Genomic DNA, 21,881 nt, shown 5'->3' on the forward strand with positions numbered 1-21,881 from the left:
CGTTTCACTCCATCGCAGGGTCAGGAGCTGCGCAGGCGCGGAGCAAGTGTGGGGGGCGGGGGGAGAAATAAAAGAGCAGAGAGTCGGGAGACGGAGGAGGCGTGTCTCCAAAAAAGCAAAGTCCGACCCGGAAGCGCGCGCGCATGCGTGCTTGGTCAGGCGTACTCGGAGCGGGTTCGTGGGTCGCCGGCTGCTGCGGGGAAAGGCGGGGAGTGGGGGGCAGCTGTGCTGCGGGGGCACGCACGCAGGCGCGCACCCGTCTCTGGATCCGCCATGGAAGGATCCGCGCAGGGGCCGCTCGGGAGGTTGCGGCACCTGTGCGGCCGCTACCAGGACTACGTGAAGCGACACCCGGCGGCCACAGCTCAGCTGGAGAGCACCGTGCGCGGCCTCTCTTACCTGTTGCCAGGTAGGCGGGGGGCGAGCCGGGGAGACCGAAGCCGGCGGGGGGGGGGGCGTTGAGGAATCCCAGCTCCCTTTCTCCAACGCAGAGTCGCCGCGGGGAAAGGTTTGCCATTGACCTCCCCCCCCCCCGGCAGAAGATGGTGTGGGCGCGGCTTCAGAGCTGCGCGGCCGGCAGAAGTCCGGCAGGTGAAGTTTTCCCCAGCAGCTGTTAGAGGAGCGGGAGTTGTGCCAGGTCGGAAGGTGGCAGCCCCAAGCGAGAGAGGAAATACGTAAATGACTGGGGTGTGTGTGTGTCCCTTCTCCAAATCCTCCAGACCTTTGGACTCGGATTTGGAGGGAGATCTGCTCGAATGAATCCCTTTACTTTGCATCTTGTTAAGAGTACTGTACCCTAATTTTTAAAATTGTGTTCTTCAGGCAGCCCTCTGCCACTTCCCGTTTGGGTGACCTGCCGGTTTCAATCACCGGTTTGATAACCTCCTGTTTGAAAGCGCCCAGGTCACACTCGATGCTCCAAGATAGCTCTGATCTCTCACCCTTGTTGGTGACTTCTGTTGCAACCTTGGGTAGCTGCAAGACAGTTACTTTCCAATCCGTAAGAGCTCTGCTAGATCAAGCCCAGAGTCCATCTGATCCATTATTTTGTTTCCAGTGGTGACCAGGCAAATTCATTCCCTGGAAGGAAGCCCTTCACGCCCACTCCTCCCCCCCCCTTTTGTGTCCTGCCTTTTCTGTTGCAAGCTTGCAGGCAGGAGTTGTCTTGCATGTTATTTATCTCTTTTGGTCAAAGAGTACAGTGAAAGTGCTTTAAATCAATAACTGATCAGCCAGTGGCTTATCACCACATCTTGGGAAAGTAAATTTCATTAGTTAATAGTGTATCGTGTGGAAAAAGTACTCTCCTTTGCTCTGAATTTACTACCAATCAGTTTCACTGCCTGACCTCTACCTCCTTGCATTATGAGATGGGGTGGGGAAGTATCTACTCTCTGTGTACTATTTATCATTTGATAAGCTTTAGTTGCCTTTTTTCTAGACTAAAAACTTCAAATACTTTGACTTATACTTGAAGGGAAGGTATTCCAACACTTTAATATTTTTGGTTGCCCCTCTGCCATGCCCTTCTTAAGTCTGGATACAAAGAACAGTGTTCCTGAAGTGAAAGCACTATTTGTTTGTATAAAGTTGTTATAAAACCTTAACATTTTCTGTTAAACCTATTAACCCCAAACAAAAACAAAAAATCTTAATTTTTCACTTATGTTGACATTGTAGCAAAATCCCAAGGTACCCTTGTTAGGTAGACATAGGCAGCTTAGATCCCATATTGCCTCAGTTTCTATCACTTTATAACTATTTGCGCTGCATTTCCTTTGCCATTTTGTTTTTTGTTGTGGACAAATCATTTTGGAGTTTTTCATGGTCTGTTTGACTTTTCACCGCACTTGAATAATTTGCTATCATCTGCAAACTTGGCTGCCTCATTGGATAATATATAAATAAGTTAAAGTTCCCAATACTTATTCCAGTTCAGATGCTTGGAGAGCCTCACTATTGTTTCTGTTGTGATAACTGTTGTTCGTACCATCTGCTTCCCATTCTTGCACCATTTCCCACTCCACAAGTGGACCAGTCCTTCCATATTTTATCAGTTAGGGGGGTGATGGAACCAAATGATAACCATCACCTGACTATAAGTTGCAGTATACCTGGTCAAGAGACCATCTGAAACAAAAATAAAATAATTTGCTCATTGTTTATCAGAAAAAACAGTATTTTTAACCTAATTATGACTATATTGTTTAAACCATAATTTACAGTGGCCCCAGTGTCTGTCAAATATAAAGGCAAATCTGGGATTACATTCCTACAATGCCATGGCAAAAAGACTCAGATTGGAGAATTGTCAGCTGTCATTTACCTATAGGACGTGTCTCTTCTTGTTGATGAAACTGCAGTGCAGCTCTGTATTGGTTAAGAAGATGCAGAGTAGTTTTAGGCTTCTGTGGGAAATTTTAACCTCCAGGCTGATTAAGCAACAGGGTAGCATATTTGTGTAAGAATTGCATCAAAGCCTTTCCCTCAGAAGACCTGTTTGGACTGTTTTCAAAAGAGTGTGGAATATTGGCTCATGTCTTCCTTATGCTTATTTTCCAGGTCGGTTTTCTGACTCTCATGAACTGTCTGAGCTGGGTAAGTAGAGCTGGAGATTGGCTGTGGGGTCCCAGACCTATGCTATGTTTTGCAAATAATGCCATGCTTTGTCGGGAGAAGATGACCTGAAGGAGGCCTTTTCTTAAGGAGAAAGATTTAATGCATAGCCAAGATTTCTCCGTGGTTGCTGAAAGTTTTGGTGCAGAGTAAATGAGCTTGGACTGGAAAAAAGCCCTTTTTCTTATGAAGGCCTATTGACCCAAAGGGAAATGATAATAATGTGGGCAGGGAGGCACACACACAGTTATGAGGCAGAGGGTGTTCACTGTAGCCACCCCAGGGTTTAAAATTCATTGCTCCATTAGACTGTCACACTATAGACCTTTCAGAATGAACTGAAGGCTCACTTTTTTCACTTGAGGGTTTAAAAAATTATCATACGGTTCTTGCTGTTGGTTTTGATGACATTTTTGTAGTGCTCGGTGGACATTTATTAGTTACTAGTTTCCCAGTAATTCATCCTTATTTTATTGTAATTTTGTGTTTTAATGTAAGCCATCTTGAAAGAGTTAGTTAATAGTTTTTTCTAGACTGCCCTTCATCCAGAAGGATTTCAGGACAGTGTACAATATAGTAGAACCTCTAAACTCAAAAAAAGGAGGTGGTCCTTTAAGTATTTTGGTCTTAAGTCATCTAGGGCCTTTCAGGCTAACATTACAAATTGTGTGTTGTACCAGAGGCAGCCAGCATAGTTCCTGAAGGCTAGGTATAATATGATCTCACCTTGCTGTAATGTTCAATAATCCAGTGGTGGCATTCTGCACACGCTGCAATTTTCAGGCCATTTTCAATGGGACCCCCAAGTAGAGTGCATTACAACAATTTGTTCTTGAGTTCACTGTGCCCAAGCTATCCTAATCCAGGAAGGGGGACACTTGGTGACTCATCCAGAACTCTGGGGCTCAAGCAGTTGGAACAAGGAGTACTCACAAACTACCAATCATCTCTGTGACTTCATCTAGAAGAGGCTTTCTCTGCAACTCCCAGACACAATAACTGCCTACCAACAGTGCTTTCATCTTGTTGGGTTTCAGTTCACTCTCAAGTCAGTGTATAAATACATTAAATAAATAAATGGTAATGGTGAATGTTTTCTGATGCCCTAGGCAACTGCCAGCAAATGGCTAGTTTCACTCCATTAAGTTGATGTTCAGATCCTGTATGTCTAAGTCATTTATATCTAATTAAAAACAACAAGCAAATTACTGTCTGTTTTGTATCTGATTTGCTTCTGCTCATTCTTTCTTGCAACAGCCATCCTACTTCAATAAGGCCAGAATATTTGCCAGGTGCTAGCAGCCTAGCTCAAAGGTATTCTGAAGACTGTAAGCAAACATCCATTCTGAAATAGCATGTATGGTGATAAAGATATACCATCTGATAGCATCATGCTAAGGGCAAGAATGGATCTGTTTACCACATACACCCATTGCACCAGATTATGGAAGAGGGCCAAGGCACTTGGCTACCTATGTGCAACTGAGAAAGTTGCATAATTGTGAAGACCTGCCCACTTTACCTTCATGTTGCCTCTCCTTCAAAAAAAAAAAAAAAAAAGGTTGTTTGATTAAATCAGTATCCTCTTCTAATCAGTGGCCTTTTTCTTTTCCTGGTTATAAGCAGTAATTCTTCCTGTGCCTTTTCTACCTTTTCCTTTCTCAGTTTATTCTGCCTCCAATTTGCTGGTGCTGTTGAATGACTGGATCCTTCGGAAAGAGCTGCAGCCCCCTCTTTCTGTGGTAAGAATCTTTTCTATGCAAGAGAAGAGGCAGGTGGGGTACAATCCCTGTCTCCCATGCCAAGGACTAGAATGTCGCTCCTGGATTTTATCCTGTTGGCAATAGATTCTGAAGCTGCTGCTATCTGGTTGAATCTTGGGCATCTGCCAGCCCTTGTCTGCTTGCGCCACAACATTCTGGAAGGTTGATGAAAGTTACAGTGGCCTCCAGGAATACTGCTGGCTTATACTGTGAGTGACACCAGTTTCTTGAGCCATTCAAAATCCAACTCTTTCTTTACCTGGTGAGCACCACATGAACTCTGGCCTCTATGTAATTCCCTTTGAGGATTGGGGTGGGGATGCAGGCGAAGGAGCCCAATTGATCTTTCACTGAAATCAATATATTCTTTAGGATCTTCTTCCATTTCAGTTGTGGTGGTAGAACAGAAGGCATCAGGCCCTGCTGAGTTTAAAGGAAAGTTTGAGGACATGGGGTAGCATTGAAGGTTTGGGGACAAAGGGAGCAGGTTGTTCAGCCATCAGGGGACTGACAAAATAAATGATGATGATGATAATTAATAATTTTATTATTTATACCCCTGTGATTATAAGAATTTGTGTAGCTCAGTTGTGCAGTCCTGGCATTTTGACTCACCAAGCAGTCCCACTCAGTATTGTGGGATGGAATTTTTTTCCAGTCCTTCATTTTTCTGTGGAAAGCTTTCTATTTTCATAAGCTCATTATTAATGATTAAATGGATGCCAATTACAAATATAGTATAAGGCAAACTTGGCAGTTTCAATGTGTTCTGTTTACTAAGCACAAGTAGAATAAACACGCTAAATTAGATCACTCTCTAGGGCATGAGAAAATTTTCCAGTGCCAACTATTTTTTATGCAAATTACATTAATTTGTATATGTTTTTCCCATCTTGAAATTTTCTGAAAAACCCACATCACAGGTTCTGCTGTGTTCAAGAGAGCTTACTCCATGGTCTGCTTTAAGATTGCGGCCTAAGTAAATGTAGGCAGTTTGCAGAAAGGCATTATTAACACTGAATGCAGAACTCTTCTCCCAACATAAATGGCTCTTACTGTTCCACTTCTTATGGTCATGAGAAAGAGGTTGCTGATTAAAGATCCAGCTAATTCAGCCTTTGCCAAGCTGAGGCTCTCCAGATGTTTTGGACCAGATGTTTTGCACCAGCCCTAGTCAGCACATGACATGCCCCAGATTGGTAAAGGCTGATTTGATCCAATGTTGTAAAACAGTGACTTCCCAGCAGAGATCTGTAAGCAGGGAATGAGAAAGGTAGCCATCCTCTGTTACTTACCCCCACCATGTGTCCCAAGAGACTTTTTGCTAACTTATTTGTCAGGAAAGCTTGAGTTCGGCTAACCTCTCTCTCTGCAGGCAAACACTATTCTGGCACACAGATCTCTGTTGTTGGGTGATTGATGAGCCTGTGCGAGGGTATTTAAAGCTGGTAGGGCCACTGGAATCCAGCTGGTTCCCTTACTTTCCTTTGTATGAGGGACTCTTGATCCATTCCTCCTCTCAGCCCCCGCAGAGTCACCTTGCTACAGCTTTGGTTATGCCTTGAAGCAGGTCGCATCATGTTGTCTCTCACTTGCCTCTTGCTTTGTAGGCACTTCCCCAGCAGAAACTGTTGACATGGCTGAGTGTCATCGAATGCGTGGAGGTCTTTGCCGAGATGGGGGCAGCCAAGGTGTGGGGCGAGACTGGCCGGTGGGCCATCATTGTCCTCATCCAGCTGGCCAAGTGAGTGTTCAACGGAGAGGAACTATTGCACCCAAGGGTGAAAATGTGAATCCTTTGGTGGGAGGCGGGGGAAAGAGACCCTTGTTGGAACCTTGATTGTTAGGGTTAATGTGCCACAATAAAGTGGTACCTCTGGTTACGAACGCTTCAGGTTACGAGCTCCGCTAACCCAGAAGTAGCTGCTCCTGGTTGTGAACTTTGCCCCAGGATGTAAACAGAGATCATGCACCTTTGGCGCATGGACAGCGGGGAGGCCCCATTAGCGAAAGTGCGCCTCAGGATAAGAATGGACCTCTGGAACGAATTAAGTTTGTAACCAGAGGTACCACTGTACTCTAGGTTGGGCACTTCCTGCATGACACTGAGAGCAGTGTTCTAGTTTTACAATGTTCCCTAGTTGCAGTGTTCCATCATGGGACTGGATTGGGTCATTGTACTCAGATAGCACCTTGTTCCAACTGGGCCTGCCCAAGGAGCTGTATGCCTTTGGGATTCCTTCAGTTACAGTTCCCCAGCTGCATCCCTCACTTGATTGCTGTCTTAACTCTTCCTTCTCCTCCAGTGATTGTAGCTGGAACTTCTGGTAACAGCAGCAACCTGACAGGAACCTCACTGTACACATATCACTGAACAGGGTTGCAAATGCAAGGTTGCATGAATGGTCCTGTGATGGCAAATTGGAGAGCTGTATCTTTCTACCGCCTTGGCAGTGAAGCGTCTAGTGTGCGCCTGGCATTTATAGCCCTTGATTTGCTCTAACCCACAGGGCCATCTTGCGCCTCCTGCTCTTGCTGTGGTACAAAACTGGCATCCAGACATCTCCTCCTATTGTGCCTCTAGACAGAAGGCAGTCATTGCAGCAGAAAGGTGAGTCAGGTGCATGGTGGATTGCAACCACTTTGGCTTTAGTCAGGAAGGAAGTTCCAAATGCCGGCCAACTGATTGACTAGGTTTGAGAAAAGGAAGGCTTTGTGTAACCTGAGCAGCAGAAAATCTTTGTCATTTCACCACATGTTCATCTCGGTTTTTGCAGACTCTTTCGCAGACTGTTGAACTCCCTATGGCCCTTTAGCTGTTGCTGGACTCACATCAGCCCCAGCCAGCATAGCCCATTGGTCAGGGATGATGAGAGATTATAGCCCAAAAACATCTAGAGGGCATCTCATTGGCTATCCCTGCTTTTAGGCTTTAGCTTGTGGCATGATGTGCCTGGGACTTGCAGTCTTCCTCCCTGTTAGAAAGTTTGAAGAGCATTTTCTGGTGCCCTGTCCAGGCTTTTCTTTAGTGTCAGCAGTCTGCAGAGGGTCACATTTCTCCTCAGGCTTAATGTATCCTCATGCCTGTGAGTCTGCTGTTCTGTTTCAATGAATGTGCTAACCTGAACAGATCATGAACTGGAGTGGAGGAGGGCTTTCCCCCTGCCCCTTACTGTGGTCTTATTTACCTGTCTCCTGACAGATATGGAGGTAAACTCAATAGGGAAGGAGCGGATATATGTGGGGAAGCGCTGTAGCCGTGTTGTGAGATCTCTCGATAGCAGTGAGTATCTTTCTCGTTTGTCTCCCATGTTACACCTACGGTAGAACTAGGTTTCTGCATGTGTTGCCAGGTCGCAAATGTAAAGTGTGCACATGTATACATGTACTCAGACACACAAGGGCATCTCCATAAACGGCAGCAGTTTTCGACATACCAGTACAAAAAGGGTTTAGATAGTTTAAATTATTTTATTTTATTTTAAATTGTATTGTTTTAACAGATTGATAGCTGGCTGCCCTGGGGTCTTTGGGAGGAAGGTTAGGATAGAAATTAAATAAGTTGATGCACAAGTACAGAGAATGCAGACATTCTGCTGATGGCTGAAGGCAGCCCTGTTTAGGGAAGCTTGTAATGTTTAACAGACCATTGTATTTTAATATTTCGTTGGAAGCTGCCCAGAGTGGCTGGGGAAACCCAGCCAGATGGGCAGGGTATAAATAATAAATTGTTGTTGTTGTTGTTATTACTCATCCAAAGTATGATACCCATGAAAAGCTGAGTCTTTTTCTTTCTTCCTTTTTAATTTTAGCCCCATCCCTGCACTCCAGACATTGGGGAGCACCTCAGCAAAGGGAGGAGAAGCAGAACCGAAGAGCAATGGAGACAGACCAGCTGCCAACCCCTTTGAGCGCCCAGGAAACAGTTGCTGAGTCCATCTACATTACCCGCCCGTTGCTCCACTGTATCCTCCCTGCAGTGTATCCTGTACGCCACCAGAGAGAGCTGCAGCCCCAGTGTGGAGCATCATGGCCCTTAATGCTGAGCGGGTCTTGACTCCTGGGCAAACTCTTGGAGGCTTTGCTTCAGTCAGTGGGCCTGAAGATCTGCCCCAATTAACGTCCCCTGTTATTCTGATCCTGCTTTAATTTTTGCTACTGTAGCCCCCTTGGGCTCATGAGATGGCTGGGAAGTGTTTCTGCTTCTATAGTTTTTTGCCTGTTGTCTGTTCAGTTCCTTAACTCTTGCACATAGTGGTGAGCGTAGGCTTATGGGGACAGAGATCTTGGAGACCCTGGCTCCTTTCAGCAATCTTGGATATCTCAAGGTCAGTTGGGATAAAAGCATTTCATCATCCTGGATCCATTTCCTTTCACCTTAAATTTTTTGTAAAATGTTGATTACCTGTTTTTACTCCACTAGTGGTGTGCCTCTCTGCAGCTTCAGGGGGAGAAGCAGCCCCGCTATCCAGACTGGTCCTACGTGGGCCAGAAAAAAGCAAAAAGCCAGAGAAGTCCCCAATTAGGGGTTCCATCACAGAAGGAAAAGGAAAGAGGGGGAGGGGATCAGGCTGATTCCAAGCCAAAGGCCAGGTGGAACAACTCTGTCTTACAGGCCCTGCTCTCTGAGAGATGGTACCAGGCTTCCTTTGAACCAGGGTGCACCTCTGGAACTCATTTTCAGCAGCAGGACTCAGCTTTGGAACATAAAAGTGGGAAGGGGAGAGTGAGAAACAGAGGGAGGGAGTGTGTGTTTGTCAAATTCCTCACCACTTAGATTAGGAGGAATATTGTTCAGGTCAACAAGTATTACTCTCAAGCAGGCTTGAGGCCTAGTTGCACTCCTGTTTTTTAAAAAATGATTAGGAGAATCATTAAAAAAAAGATTGGGAGAATAGCTTGGCACTCCACACACACACACACCCAGCCCCTTGTGATTTCTCTGCTTTCCCTTCTGCAGTTTGAGTTTACTGAGTGACATGAAAGATCTCAACAAGCGCGAGCGTGTGGAGCTGAGGCGTCGGACTCTCCTGCTGCTGTACTACCTGCTGAGATCTCCTTTCTATGATAGATACTCTGAGTAAGGCTGCCTGGCTGGCTTTTTTTCAACCGTATTAAAACCCCCACCCCCATAAGGAGACCTCTGGATTTCTAAAAGAGAAACCCGTGGCTTGTGAGCATTCAGCACCCAAACGGGTTTTGTCTGTAAGCTCCATTCCAAGAGTCCCTTTCCCATTGGGAAGGAAGCCATTCTCATGGGCTCATCTGAGATGTGTTTTTTCTCTTTCTCTCTCTCTCTGTGTTCCTTCAGGGGCAGGATCCTCTTTCTGCTGCGCCTGCTGGCAGATTACGTCCCTGGAGTTGGCTTAGTCACTCGTAAGTAGCTGACTGCTGTGATTGGTCTTTTTAAAGGAAGCTGATAAAGGTTAAGGAGACTGTAGGGGAGAATCCTCCATTGGTTTTGGGATAACCAGTTCAAGGGGCTTTCTACTCGGCATGTGCTTAGATGAGGGGTATTCAAGGATAGCAGCAGGGCTAGAAGATCTCCACATTTGAAAAGTTGGCACTAGGATCTGTGAAGCTTAAATGTCTCTTCAAAGACTTTAGGTGTGGCTACTAAAAATGCTTTGCTGCCGTTGTCTGCTATTGTCACATACGTATCTCCACAGCCTAAAAATATGCTGGTGCACATTTGAATAAAATGTATCTTCTCTTTTAGTAGGATACATCAATCTTCCATATATTTGGTGATTGTTTCCTTCCCTGTTTATATCTAGCTTGGGATCTAATATTTCATTAAAATCTCCTCCTAGTATTAGTACAGTGGTGGTGGTGGGGCAGTCAGGGAACCATCAGAGCAGCATGTGGCGGGAGGAAGACGAGATTGTTCCTTCAGTGCAAGCAATTCTGCTTGCCTGACCAAAGCATCTCAGTGCTACATTGAATGCTGCTCACTGTTTTGATACTTGCTTTTAAAAAATGTACATGTTTTGGATGAAGGCATGGCTTACAAATTGTCTGAATAAATAGCAACTTTTAGGAGTTGACAATGACGATTCTGTGCAGAATCCAGACTGTTGAGCAACACAGGAATAGCAGTTGTTATTATTATTGGTCGGTTTTCCTTCTCCAAAACATCTTTTCTGTCAAGACAAAGGGGGTCTATGCAAGGGACCCCTTCCTGAGATATATTTCATATCAGTCCTTCCTTTAGATATATTAGATCTCTCTTCTTGCCCTATGAATAGCCCTCCACATCCTTTCTTTCATATGCCCCACCTGTGATTTCAGAACTCAGGATGTTGGCTGGGAAGGGGCAGTTGTGGAAGCAAATGTTGGCAAGTTAATTTCTCACATGTTGCTTTAAGGTCTTCCAGTTCATTTTCACATTTTTCTCCCTTCTTCATTTCAGGGCCACTGATGGACTACTTGCCAGCCTGGCAGAAAATTTATTTCTACAACTGGGGTTGATTTGGCCTCAGCTCAGGTTATTGCAACCAGAGGGCGCTCAGGCTAAAAGCAGAAGCTTGTGGTGGTGGATGACTTTATACAGTGGGAGGCAACCTTGAGACTTTAAAGAACAGCAGCAGCAGCAGCAGCAACACAACATGTGTCTTTCTATGGCTTATGCTAATGATTACCGAGAGAAGAGTAAGGACTCTTCTGACATCTTTTTTTTTTTTTATGTATCTCCCTGTGAACTAAGAATGCTACAAAGAGTAGGTCTTAAGGTTCCTATGCTACTCCTCTCTCCATTCTGATATATGGTTTTGGATCTCATGGGGCTTATGGAGGGGGACCCTTTTTTTTGGTATGTATTTTCTATGGCTATGAATGAATAAAGCCGGGAGTCGGCAGTGCTTTTGGGCTAATTTGGTCTGTTCTCTTGAATATTGGGGACGTGCACCGCAGGAGGAGTAAGGGCTCTTGCTTTCTGGCCAGCTGGGATGGAAGGCAGAGAGTTTTGCAGACGCTGCCAGTGCTTTGTTTCTGAGGTGAGACAAAAATTAGCATTCAAACCAGCCTGGAAATGTTTCCCCTTGTGCACACGCACACATGCACACCATTCTCAGATGCAAAGGGTGGGATTGGATCATTGGAATTAACCCTGTGAGGATATGTGCTCCAAACCATTTTCTTAATGTTATTATCTGGCACATAATCCAGAGTCATCACTGAAAGGCTGCTTCCAGACTCACAATAAGATATTGCTGCTCTTTACACAAACCTATTACCCTTTTCTGGCTATACAGCCAGGCTTATTCCCCACCCCACCTCGTCTTTCACAGTAAAAACATATGCAGTTTGGTGCTGTGGTTGGCAGGGAACTGAGCACCCCTTGGGCCAGCTCAGGCAGCAAGCCAGGAATGCTCTTGGGGATGCTTTTTTCCTTGGCTTATTTCCAGTGGTCCATATGCTGCTCGGCTGGAGCCTGGTCTGCCAGGGGCTGTGGCTGCTGGTCTTCTCTGCCAGCCTGCTTAATTTCCTGCCCTGCCCTTGAGGATATGCAGCTCCACAGCTTGCAGACTGCCTGGATAACAGCTAGTGTGTGCTGCAGGGCTTCGCTGAACAAACTGCCAGTTGCGGAGGTGCTGGCAAGCAGGGCCAAAGGCCTCGGCAAATTGGTTGGTGTCTGCAGAACTGAGTTCCCAGCAAATGAAACATAAAGGCCTGAGCCGATGCCTGGGTCAAATAAATCAGAATGGTTGCCCTATGCAAGGCGTCCAAGAAGTAAGTAATCGAGTGCTTCATCAACTCTCTCCACCCATAAAGCAGCAGATGGAGCACAAAGTGCTTGTGCTGCCTACCTCCTCGGTTACTTACTGGCACGGTCTGTTTTTCCTTCTTGCTAAGGCTGCATTTACTGATAGGCCACTTCCCAGCATCTTCAGTCTGTTTCTGCAGTGGTAGGCTGAATACTTGGAAGGGCTTGCCATGAATCAGGGCCCACCAGGTTCAGAAGGCAGTATGGAGAGTGCTCAGCTTGTAGATTTCTTTTTCCAAAGCTAGCAATAGCCTCCTTGCAACAGACAGGTGGGGGAAACTGCCCTCCATTTTCTGCTGTGTAGTACAATTTTCCTGCAAAACGAAAACCAAACCCACAGGAAATAAATGTTCTCAATCCCAGGGAAAGGATCTATGTACTAGAACAATTTGTTTAGTAAAGGAGGACTATCAGTCATTTCAGCAAGCTTGCTGATAAAGGAAAATCTGTCCTGTTTTCAGATGGCACACAAACTTCTCAAGTTTGTTGGAAGTTGGGGTTTCGTCCCCATCTTCCTACCTTCTCCCTGTAATTGGTAGGTGCCATCACCTCCTTATGGAGGGTCCTTGGAGGGATTTATGGGTGAAACGATAGACTACTGCAGTCACTACTGGCAAGAGGCCTTTGTTTAATTTCCCCTTCTTTCCTACTCCACAGTTTTGTAGCAGTGACCAGTAGCTAGACTGATTGGAAGCCCATTTTCACTAGCTCACCAATCTTCAAAATAAAGCATAAATAAAAACTAAAGTGAGAGAGATGGAGAATTTGAATTTAAAGAAAGGGTAGGTGAGAGAGAAAAGTTACAATCGGGTTTCTAGTCTCCATATGATGAAGACTGGCCCTATAAGTTGAACCACATGGTTCAGGGCAGTTTAAAACAGGACCAAACATACACTGTATGCCTGTTGTGACACCTTAATGCAAGCAACTGACAGATCCCCCTTCTCTGTGAAAGCTGGAGAGAGTGGGATTATCCTATTATGTCCCTGAAGGCTTCATCCACCAACTTCTCTGATTCTCAAGAGAAAAAATTTGTCCCCTGCGAGCCACAAGCTCAGTGTACCAAGGACATAATGTTCAGCAGGCAGATAGTCACACATCTATTATACAGAACAGCACCTTTGATAGCCCCCTCATATGTGCTAGAATTTATACCAGTTGTTTATTAATACACTTTGGAGTTTGGTCTTTGTTAGGTAAAAAGAAATGGTGAGAGGGGGGAGTGCAGTATACCTCAGTCTCCTCGCTCTACTGTTGAACTCACACAGCTGCCTAACTCACTAGTTCAGGCATAGGCAAACTCGGCCCTCCAGATGTTTTGAGACTACAATTCCCATCACCCCTGGTCCTGTTAGCTAGGGGTGATGGGAGTTGTAGTCCCAAAACATCTGGAGGGCCAAGTTTGCCTATGCGTGCACTAGTTACTTTGATGCTGTGTTACTGAAGCCTGGCTGACGCATAAGCTGGGGCTCTCCTCTTGTTCCTAGAGAATGTGACTTCATGGGAAGAAAGTGGGCATAGGATCAGCTATGCCTGATGAGAAAGTACATCATGTGGGATGAAACTTGTTTCTCTGAAATGGGGCTCAGCTAGAAGAGTTGTAGAAGGATGCAGCTTTGTCCGAGAGGACACTTTTTCTGAAGAAGAAGAAGAAGAAGAAGAAGAGGAGTTTGGATTTGATATCCCGCCTTTCACTCCCTTTAAGGAGTCTCAAAGCGGCTAAAAATCTCCTTTTCCCTTCCTCCCCCACAACAAACACTCTGTGAGGTGAGTGGGGCTGAGAGACTTCACAGAAGTGTGACTGGCCCAAGGTCACCCAGCAGCTGCATGTGGAGGAGCGGAGACGCGAACCCGGTTCCCCAGATTCCCCAGATTACGAGACTACCGCTCTTAACCACTACACCACACTGGCTCACTTTTTCCGAAGGGGCTGCACAAGTTGCATTCTTAGGCTGGCCCTCATTGGGCAGGCCCATTACCTAGGAGTCAGAAGGCTGTGTGTTCTTTACCCTTTGTGATGGCATTGTAGGCACTGGGAGCTGTCTTAAATTCCATTGCTGAAAGCCGATAAGGGTAGGAACCCATTTGACTGGCCGGATGGGATTCCTGCTTCTGTTGCTTCTCCTCACAGAGAGAGGGCTGTCCATGCCAAGTCTTCAAAGGTAAAACACTGCTTGGTGGTCCTGCACTCTCCATTAGGGGAAAATAAATGTGTACAACGAATTGTATACCTGACTCTTGCCACCCAGATGTGGCAAGGAATGAGGGTGAAGAAAAGTGGGTCATTTGAAATGAAAGCCACTTGTCTGTCTTTCTTTAGGAATCAGGCACACTTTATTAAGGAATCATGGCAGCAGGTTAAATCAGAGATAGCCATTAAGTCTCAGTGCATGACCCCTTCTCAAAGGAAACTTGTGCCAAATATAAAACAACAGCTAGCAGTAGGATTATATTCCAAAGGCTCAACATCTGGGTAGATAAACCCATCTCACATGCCCTAATTCCTATTGAAATTGTCAGCAGGCACATTTTAGGGATACTTTGCTCCTGCTGGCACTAAGAAAAGAAAACCGCAATATGTGGCTTATGCTCATTCTTCTTCAGGGTGTGTTGGGGGACTAAAGAAAGGAAGGGAGGCCTCAAAGAGTATCATTAGACAGAATTTCACCAGGGTTAAAAGTCGTAACCACCAAACAGCACTGGGCTGAATCAGAGCATGATTTTCATGTTGCATTTTAGTGTAATGGCCATCACTGCTTTGGTATAGTGAACCACTTTAAAGATGTATCAAGTCTCATTTCTTTGGAGAATTTAGATTTTCATGCAAACCCCTTGATTATGATAAATGCTTGAAATCACTGCATTGCTGGATGTTCTGAAGAAAGATGCAGAAGTGGGTGGGTGGGGGGCGGCAGAAATGGGGCCACAGGCGATACGAAAATAAGATCTTCAGTAAATACTGCACAGTTATCCACCATCTTTCGGGTCTGTACATGCTTTTCAAACAAGACATTATAAATGGAAAGTGATGTAATAAACAGATAAAATTAATTAGTTAATAAGGTTTTAAATAGCTGCATTTTCAAAATGTGATTTGATTACATCTATAATTCCTTGATCAAGAGGATATGTTACGGTTTGGAGGAAAGTTTTTTAACTATGGAGGATTTATTATAGGCACTTGCACTTGTTTTAATTGCACATTTGGGCTAGTGCTCTGTGCTTTGTTTTATAAATTATTATTTGGCTGGGAAGGTGTTTTGAAATAGCCACGTGGGGAACTCCCTCCGCACTAATAGTCCATAAGATCAGGGCTTTAGGCAGCAACCATCGCAGTTCCTGACCTTGTCCTCTTCTGCAGCAGGCTCAGTCCGTCTGTCCCAGAGGAATTCTCTGCACCCCTGGAGCTCCAGCAGCAGCACTTTGGCCTGGTGGATGGCATGTATTCCTTCCAGTTCCTACTACGCAACAGCATAGGGCAAGGAGAGCCAATGTGTTGCCCTTCAGATGTTGATGGACTACAGTTCCCACCACCCCTGACCCTTGCCTATGCTCGCTGGGGCTGATGGGAGTTGTAGTCCTTACCTCTGGGCAAAGGGATCGTCAATATATAGGCACAAGTTGGAAAAAAAAGTCCCTTCCAGGTTATTAGAAGAGAAACCTTTCCCAATTTTTGGTCCCCAGATGTCATTGGACTACAGCCCAGTTATTCCTGGCTAGCAAAAGTAATCATAGGGGATTGGTGGAAGTCATAATCCAACATCTTGGGGATCTGTTGGTAGGGAAAGCTGCAGCAGAGGCATTTCTGACCATTGCAAGCTGGTCTGGGCATTTCAAACCTATTATGGCGTCACTGTTCCGGATACCAAGTTTCCGAACTTAATTCAAAGGGCTGGTTTTGACCTATAAAGCCTTATGCAGCTGAAGGACTGCTTCTCCCCAACATGAACCAACCTGGATCATGCATGTGGTTTGAGGTTGTCCTCTTGTGTGCCCTCTCCAAGGAAAGTGAGGTGGGTGGCAACACAAGAATGGTCATTTTCAGCGGTGGCTCCCTGCTTATGGAAAGCTCTGCCTAGTACTGCCACTGGCTATTTTTAGGAACCAGGCAAAAACATTGCCATTCAGCTAGGCCTTTAACTTGGAGAGTTTTAGATACTGTTCCCTCCTTTAGTGCATGGGATACGAACCTACCTAGAGCTTACGATCATAATCTGAAGCCCTTCTTCGTGTGTCTCCTCCACGAGAAGTCCGGAGGGTGGCAACATGAGAAGGGGCCTTTTCTGCAGTGGCTCCCTATTTGTGGAATGCTCATTATACAGGGAGGCTCATTATACACCTTTAGGCACCAGGCAAAAACGTTACTCTTCAACCAGGCCTTTGGCTGATCAACATTCTTTTAAATGTGTTTGTGGGAGGGCTTTTTATTGCTTTGTTTCTTTTTATTATGTATTTTTATCTTGTATTTTTATGCTATGAACCTCCTTGAGATCTACAGATGAAGGGTGGTATACAAATTTAATAAATAAAAACAAAATTTGGAGTTGACTTTTTGTAAAAGAGAGAGCAACTAATAAGTATTATTGTTACCATATCATATAATAATCATCGCCCACAACAAAACTCAGCTGTATCAGATCATTTGAGTTTTCTTCCATGACCAGCTGCACCATCTATTTTCTGGATTAAAGCCCCCCCTATCAATTTCAGCCCCTCATTTGAGTCTGTATGGAATGGAAGCAATTTGAATGTGGTAGGGAGAGGTGGGCGGAAGTGGATAAGGCAAGACTCTTGATTGACTTTTGACACAACGCCTCTGAATGCCACCACTGTTGCTTATTAAGCCAAGAAGTCTAAACTCACTAGCAAACATGACAACCATGTGCCTTAAGCACCCTAGGATGCCCTGTTGGTTCAAATAAGTCAATCCTTAGAGCACCGGTGGGCAACCTGGTGCCCTTGAAATGGTGACAGACCACAGCACCTATCATCCCTGACCACTGGCCATGCTGGCTGAGGCTTATGGGAGCTGGAGTCCAACAACATTGGAGGAACCCCATGTGCTGCTCTTATCACTGCAAGCATTTTGGTGTGCCAGTTGAACCACCCTCCCTCTCCTCAGCTTGCATGAGGTTCTTACGAGGTTCTTATGCGGGAGGAGAGGGGAAAGCCCTATTGTGCAGGCAGAAGTTTTTGCACAGAGATTCTGCTGGCAGCGCTCAGTAGGTGAATCCCTCCTCCAGTTTCCCTAACCCTGCCTTCTAGTTAACTGCCTTGAGGATCCCATAATATGCCCCTCTTAGGGCCATGTGAGCCTTCGCTTCCACATCCTCCTATGTGATTTTTTTCTCTTCCTGCCCTGCCATTGCCACACACTTCTCTTACTAGCTCCTGTCTTCACAGATTATGGCATTAAACCAAAGATGCCCAACTTCCGGAGACGGATACAGCGGAAGGAATCGGAAAAGCTGCAAAAAGCACACAAAAGCAAGCGGGATGAGCCAAATTTTGAGGAGTATTATTACGACGACCTCCTTTGAGTCTCTTAGGGAAATGCAAATAGAGGTGCCACCTCTGAAGTGTACTTGCACCAACTAATTGATCTGTCACAGGCAGCAAAAGCCCCTCAAACCCAAATCACCTAGTAATGTAAGAAGCGAGATCTTCCCCTTCCTTTGCTCTTTCACACTTGCATGCCTCTTCCCCATCCCCCCAGTTCTGTCTGCTCTATGCATCCATCCTACAGGCATGGCACTTGGCACTCAGCAGGGCAGTTGCAAGGTCTTGGCTCACATCTCATGTTTTAAGTCTTATGGGTGTTGAGCAAAGCTTGAAAACATTTGATGAGGGCCAGAGATGGGTGGGGGTGTTTTTTGCTGCAGAGGCTGGGACTGAGTTGGCCACAGCTTTCTGTTGCCGTTGTCTTCTCTCCCTCGCCACCCCTGTCATGACTCTTCTTATTGTGAGTCCAATATTACTTTCCCTCTTGCCAATTCTTCTATTCTTTGCTCCCGCCGCACAATAAAATTCCAGATTCTATGAAAGCTGACTACTATGAGTTGAATTGTATAATGTAAATATATATACAGTTCCATATTTGACAAAACTGATTTCATTTAGGGCTTTTTTGGTGTATAATTAAGTGTTTTTGTTTTGAGAAAAGCAGAAGTTAAGTGCCTCAATAGCTCTCCAGATACTGGACGACAATTCCCATAATCAACGTTTATTAGTGTCCAACAGCATCTGAAGGGCAACAGGGTCCCCATCCCTACTTTAGGGTCTCCCCAACATCTGGTAGAAATGCAGACCCAAAACCCTTTGAATGCCGCTTAATAATTGGCTACTTTCCTTAACTGGCAACAACAGAGCTGCCAACATACAATCTATATTTAGCTAGAGAAGAGGCTAGTAGATTAGAAGATTTTGTGGCAGAGTCCATTGAGGTCCTGGGATTCTGACATCTCAAAGCCCTTAACCAGAATAGGGGAATGTGACACAATTCTGGTGGTTGCAGGGGGCCAACAGCTGGGTAAACTCTAGCAAGACTTCTTAATCATTGTCAATAACTAACAAATTAACCCCCCTTCCCATTGTATCTGAAAGCAAAAAACAACAACAAAAAACAAACAACACACACACACACACACACACACACACACACACACCACCAAGGTTCACAAATATATGGAGACAGGACCTCAATGGAAATGGGAGGGAGCTGGCATCCATCAGTCTTGGGAGACAATGGAGGAGTGCAATGCTCTCCACCTCGTCTGAAAGCCAAGCTATTCCGAGAAGAACGAGATCTACAAGAGAGAGTTGTTTCATAACACCCAACATAGTCATTCAACACTATTGGATTCAGTGGGACCTTTCCACACTTTTATAAGCCTATGCAAGGTTTATACCTGTACTTTTGAAAACTGAAGATGTGTGACATTTCCCTGGAAATCTGATGTACTATAATTTGCTTTCAAAATGGGGGTTGCAGAACCTGGAATGTTGCTATGCTGCAGCTGTGTGTGGCTCCGCAAGGAAGGCTAGCAGAATGTCAAATTTTGCTCCTGCCATTCCCAGAAAAACAGCAATTTGCTTAGAGGCCTGAGTCTCCTTGGGCAACAAAACAACAGCAACGCAGTCTCTTTGAAACATCAACGTTTAATCATTGTTGTCATTAGAGCAGAAGCACAGAGCCCCCTGCTTTTTGGGGGGGGAGGGGGGAGAAGGGCAAAGGCACACCTTTCTGCAGCTCTTATTAGCCCCTAGTCACTCATGCTATTCTCCCAGCTTTGCTTCTTCTCCGTGGGACCAAGCCCTTCCTGAATCAATTTTGTGCTTATGGCTGGAGCTCCTCTCAAGCCCCTTGATGCAGATGAATCAGATGAACCCTGGCTCTCGTGTTCTGTGCAGGGTCCAGATTCCCTCCGTGAATGCAGAACCTGCAGCTGGAGAGCGGGTATGGAGGGAAGGGAGATTTAGAGCAAGGGCCGGGGTGGAGGAGCTCTTTCCATCAGCAGATTCCCAGGGCATGGGCCCTCCCTGGCTGTCTACATGCCTTCAAACTGGGAGGGGCTAGGACAGGCACCAGTGTTCCTCCAGTGGTTCCCGGATTTTTTGCAGGCACAGGATAAGAGACTTGGATGCTATGTCTTGGGAACTGGCGGGACAAATGGCCACCACCCCCATTCTCTGTCTCCTCCTCCACTATTCCCCAACCCCACCATTCCCACCCAGGGACTGGGCTCACTACTTGCAACCATCCCCAAGCTTATTAGCTATTCCTTCTTCTGCAGTGGAAGAGCAGCATCCCCATCTTACTAAACTCCCAATGTGAAGGGCTGAACACGGCAGCTAGAACTAGAGCAGGCCCCAAACAGACTCGAGCAGAACTCGTGGAGCCCTCTCTCCCGCAGTAGCACCAAGGCAGCCCATTCAAGTGGGCACTCCCAGTGCCCATGCCCACTCTCCTCCTGTACCAGCGGCAGCAACACCTGCTTCCACTGGTGGTGCTTTATTTCAGATAAACAAACGAACGGAAAAGCATATTTCTTCTTCTGATAATAAACCCTTTTTTTTTTGTCCACCCACCCCACCCATCCCAAACCCCCAGCCCAAGGAAAGAGGAGGTGCACTGAAAGAGGTGGGGCTCTGCGCACTGAGGAACACTGTTCCCACGCCCACTCCTCCTTCCATCTCAAAGCAGCTTGTCCATGCACAATGGGGGGAATGGCCCTTGTCTGTACAGGAGGGCGGGGGCTGCCCCGGCCCCTACTCTAGGTAGATGTCCTCTGTGGGGCACGTATATTCCACACATTCCTTGTAGAACTGATGGAAGGCTCTCCTGCAAAAAGAAAACATGAAATGGAACGTCAATTGGGAGCTGGGATTCTTCCACAGAACAGGCAAAGCAACAAGATAGAGCTCAACACTGAGCCTTATTCGCTGCCTCTACTGCATCTGCAGAAAACAGTACTAGGAGACTCTTTCAGGTGGTTTGTAGTCTAACAGAACCACCTTTGCCATTGGGGTCTGATAAAGACTCCAATATCTCCTGCAACAATTTTGCAAAGCTTTTTGCAGATAAAATCGCTCAGATTCAGACAGAGGTAGATTCCATCATGGGAACAGGGCTGGGATGGGCAAGTGCCAAAGCTCTGCCTAGTCAGGTTGTATGGGATCAATTCCAATCTGTTACTGCCGATGATGTGGACAGGCTGCTTGGGTGAGTGAAACCTACCTCCTGTCTCCTTGATCCTGGCCTATCCTGGCTCATCAAAGTGAGCTGGGCAGGGCTGGGCAATGAGTTATGTGGGGTGGTGAATGCTTCTCTCAGTGAGAGAGTCTTCCTGGACCCCCTTAAAGAAGCTGTTATTAAACCACTCCTTTAAACACATCTATGGACCCGGCCATTATGGCCAATTATCGCCCAGTCTCAGATCTTCCATTCCTGGGCAAGGTGATTGAGCGGGTGGTCATTGAACAATTCCAGGAACATCTGGAGGACGCGTACCATTTGGATCCCTTTCAGTTGGGATTCAGGCCCCATCATGAGACTGAAACCACCTTGGTTGCACTGGTTGATGACCTCTGGTGGGCTAGAGACAGAGGTCAAAGCTGTTTCCTGGTTCTGCTGGATCTCTCAGCAACTTTTGATACTGTTGACCACGGTATCCTTCTGAACTGTCTAGGGGGGTTGGGAGCTGGGTGAAAAGTGGCTGATCCCTGGCCACTAATGCTTCTGCTGGCATCTCCAGTACCCACTTGCAACCGACACACCCCTCTCTTAGATCCAGGTAGACTAGGATCTTTGTAAATAGCAGGAATTTTCAGGATGTAGCCTGAAACTCACCCTACAGACTCTGCAAGTGGTTTGGTGGACTCCTCTGCAACAAAGACATGGCACGCAAATCTGTGGTCAGCTGGGTGCTTGGTGATGAACCCAAAATACCTGAAAGAGAAAACACAATACATGAGCTTGGGCTAAAGGTTGGGTTTCTGGTATCCTAGGCTAGGAATGAATTCTCTAACAAAGAAACAAGACCCATTGGTTCCATTCTTCCTGCAGGTACAAAATATACCTCCCTGAAGAGAAAGCCGTTGGTTTTGCTTTGCATGTGTGGGCAAAAGCAGGAAGTGGGACGAATACATTTCTTCCTGTGCAATTTGTGTACCAGACAAAGCTGGTAAACGGCAGCCGAGACAACAGAGCTCACCTGGATCTCTAAAAATAAAGCTTG

At 45.9% G+C, this 21,881-nt stretch overlaps 3 protein-coding genes across 6 annotated transcripts in view; 2 read left to right on the forward strand and 1 right to left on the reverse strand.

Moving 5' to 3' along the window:
• The first annotated feature begins 156 nt into the window (after window positions 1-156).
• Window positions 157-11,251, forward strand: PEX16 (peroxisomal biogenesis factor 16). The gene is made up of 11 exons (XM_028727264.2): window positions 157-409; window positions 2,563-2,598; window positions 4,282-4,358; window positions 5,990-6,123; window positions 6,890-6,990; window positions 7,582-7,662; window positions 8,192-8,344; window positions 8,635-8,707; window positions 9,340-9,459; window positions 9,691-9,755; window positions 10,792-11,251. Exons 1-11 carry the CDS (start codon window positions 274-276, stop codon window positions 10,848-10,850), a joined length of 1,035 nt encoding a protein of 344 aa, XP_028583097.2. The 5' UTR covers window positions 157-273; the 3' UTR covers window positions 10,851-11,251.
• Window positions 11,252-12,081: 830 nt separating this feature from the next.
• FREY1 (Frey regulator of sperm-oocyte fusion 1) lies at window positions 12,082-18,234 on the forward strand. The gene is made up of 3 exons (XM_077919782.1): window positions 12,082-12,110; window positions 15,509-15,582; window positions 17,548-18,234. The coding sequence occupies exons 1-3, from the start codon at window positions 12,082-12,084 to the stop codon at window positions 17,682-17,684; spliced, it is 240 nt and encodes a 79-aa protein (XP_077775908.1). The 3' UTR covers window positions 17,685-18,234.
• Window positions 18,235-19,286: 1,052 nt separating this feature from the next.
• MAPK8IP1 (mitogen-activated protein kinase 8 interacting protein 1) overlaps window positions 19,287-21,881 on the reverse strand; it is a 61,867-nt gene continuing 59,272 nt past the window's right edge. For all 4 annotated transcript variants that reach the window (XM_028727296.2, XM_028727277.2, XM_028727286.2 and 1 more), the window contains exons 11-12: window positions 21,494-21,592; window positions 19,287-20,485 (exon numbers count right to left, since the gene is read on the reverse strand). In XM_028727296.2, coding sequence (XP_028583129.1) covers window positions 20,413-20,485; window positions 21,494-21,592 — 172 coding nt within the window. In that variant the 3' untranslated portion in view covers window positions 19,287-20,412. The remainder of the gene's footprint in view (window positions 20,486-21,493; window positions 21,593-21,881) is intronic.

Source organism: Podarcis muralis, chromosome 1, assembly GCF_964188315.1.
Source record: "Podarcis muralis chromosome 1, rPodMur119.hap1.1, whole genome shotgun sequence".
NCBI lineage: Eukaryota > Metazoa > Chordata > Lepidosauria > Squamata > Lacertidae > Podarcis > Podarcis muralis.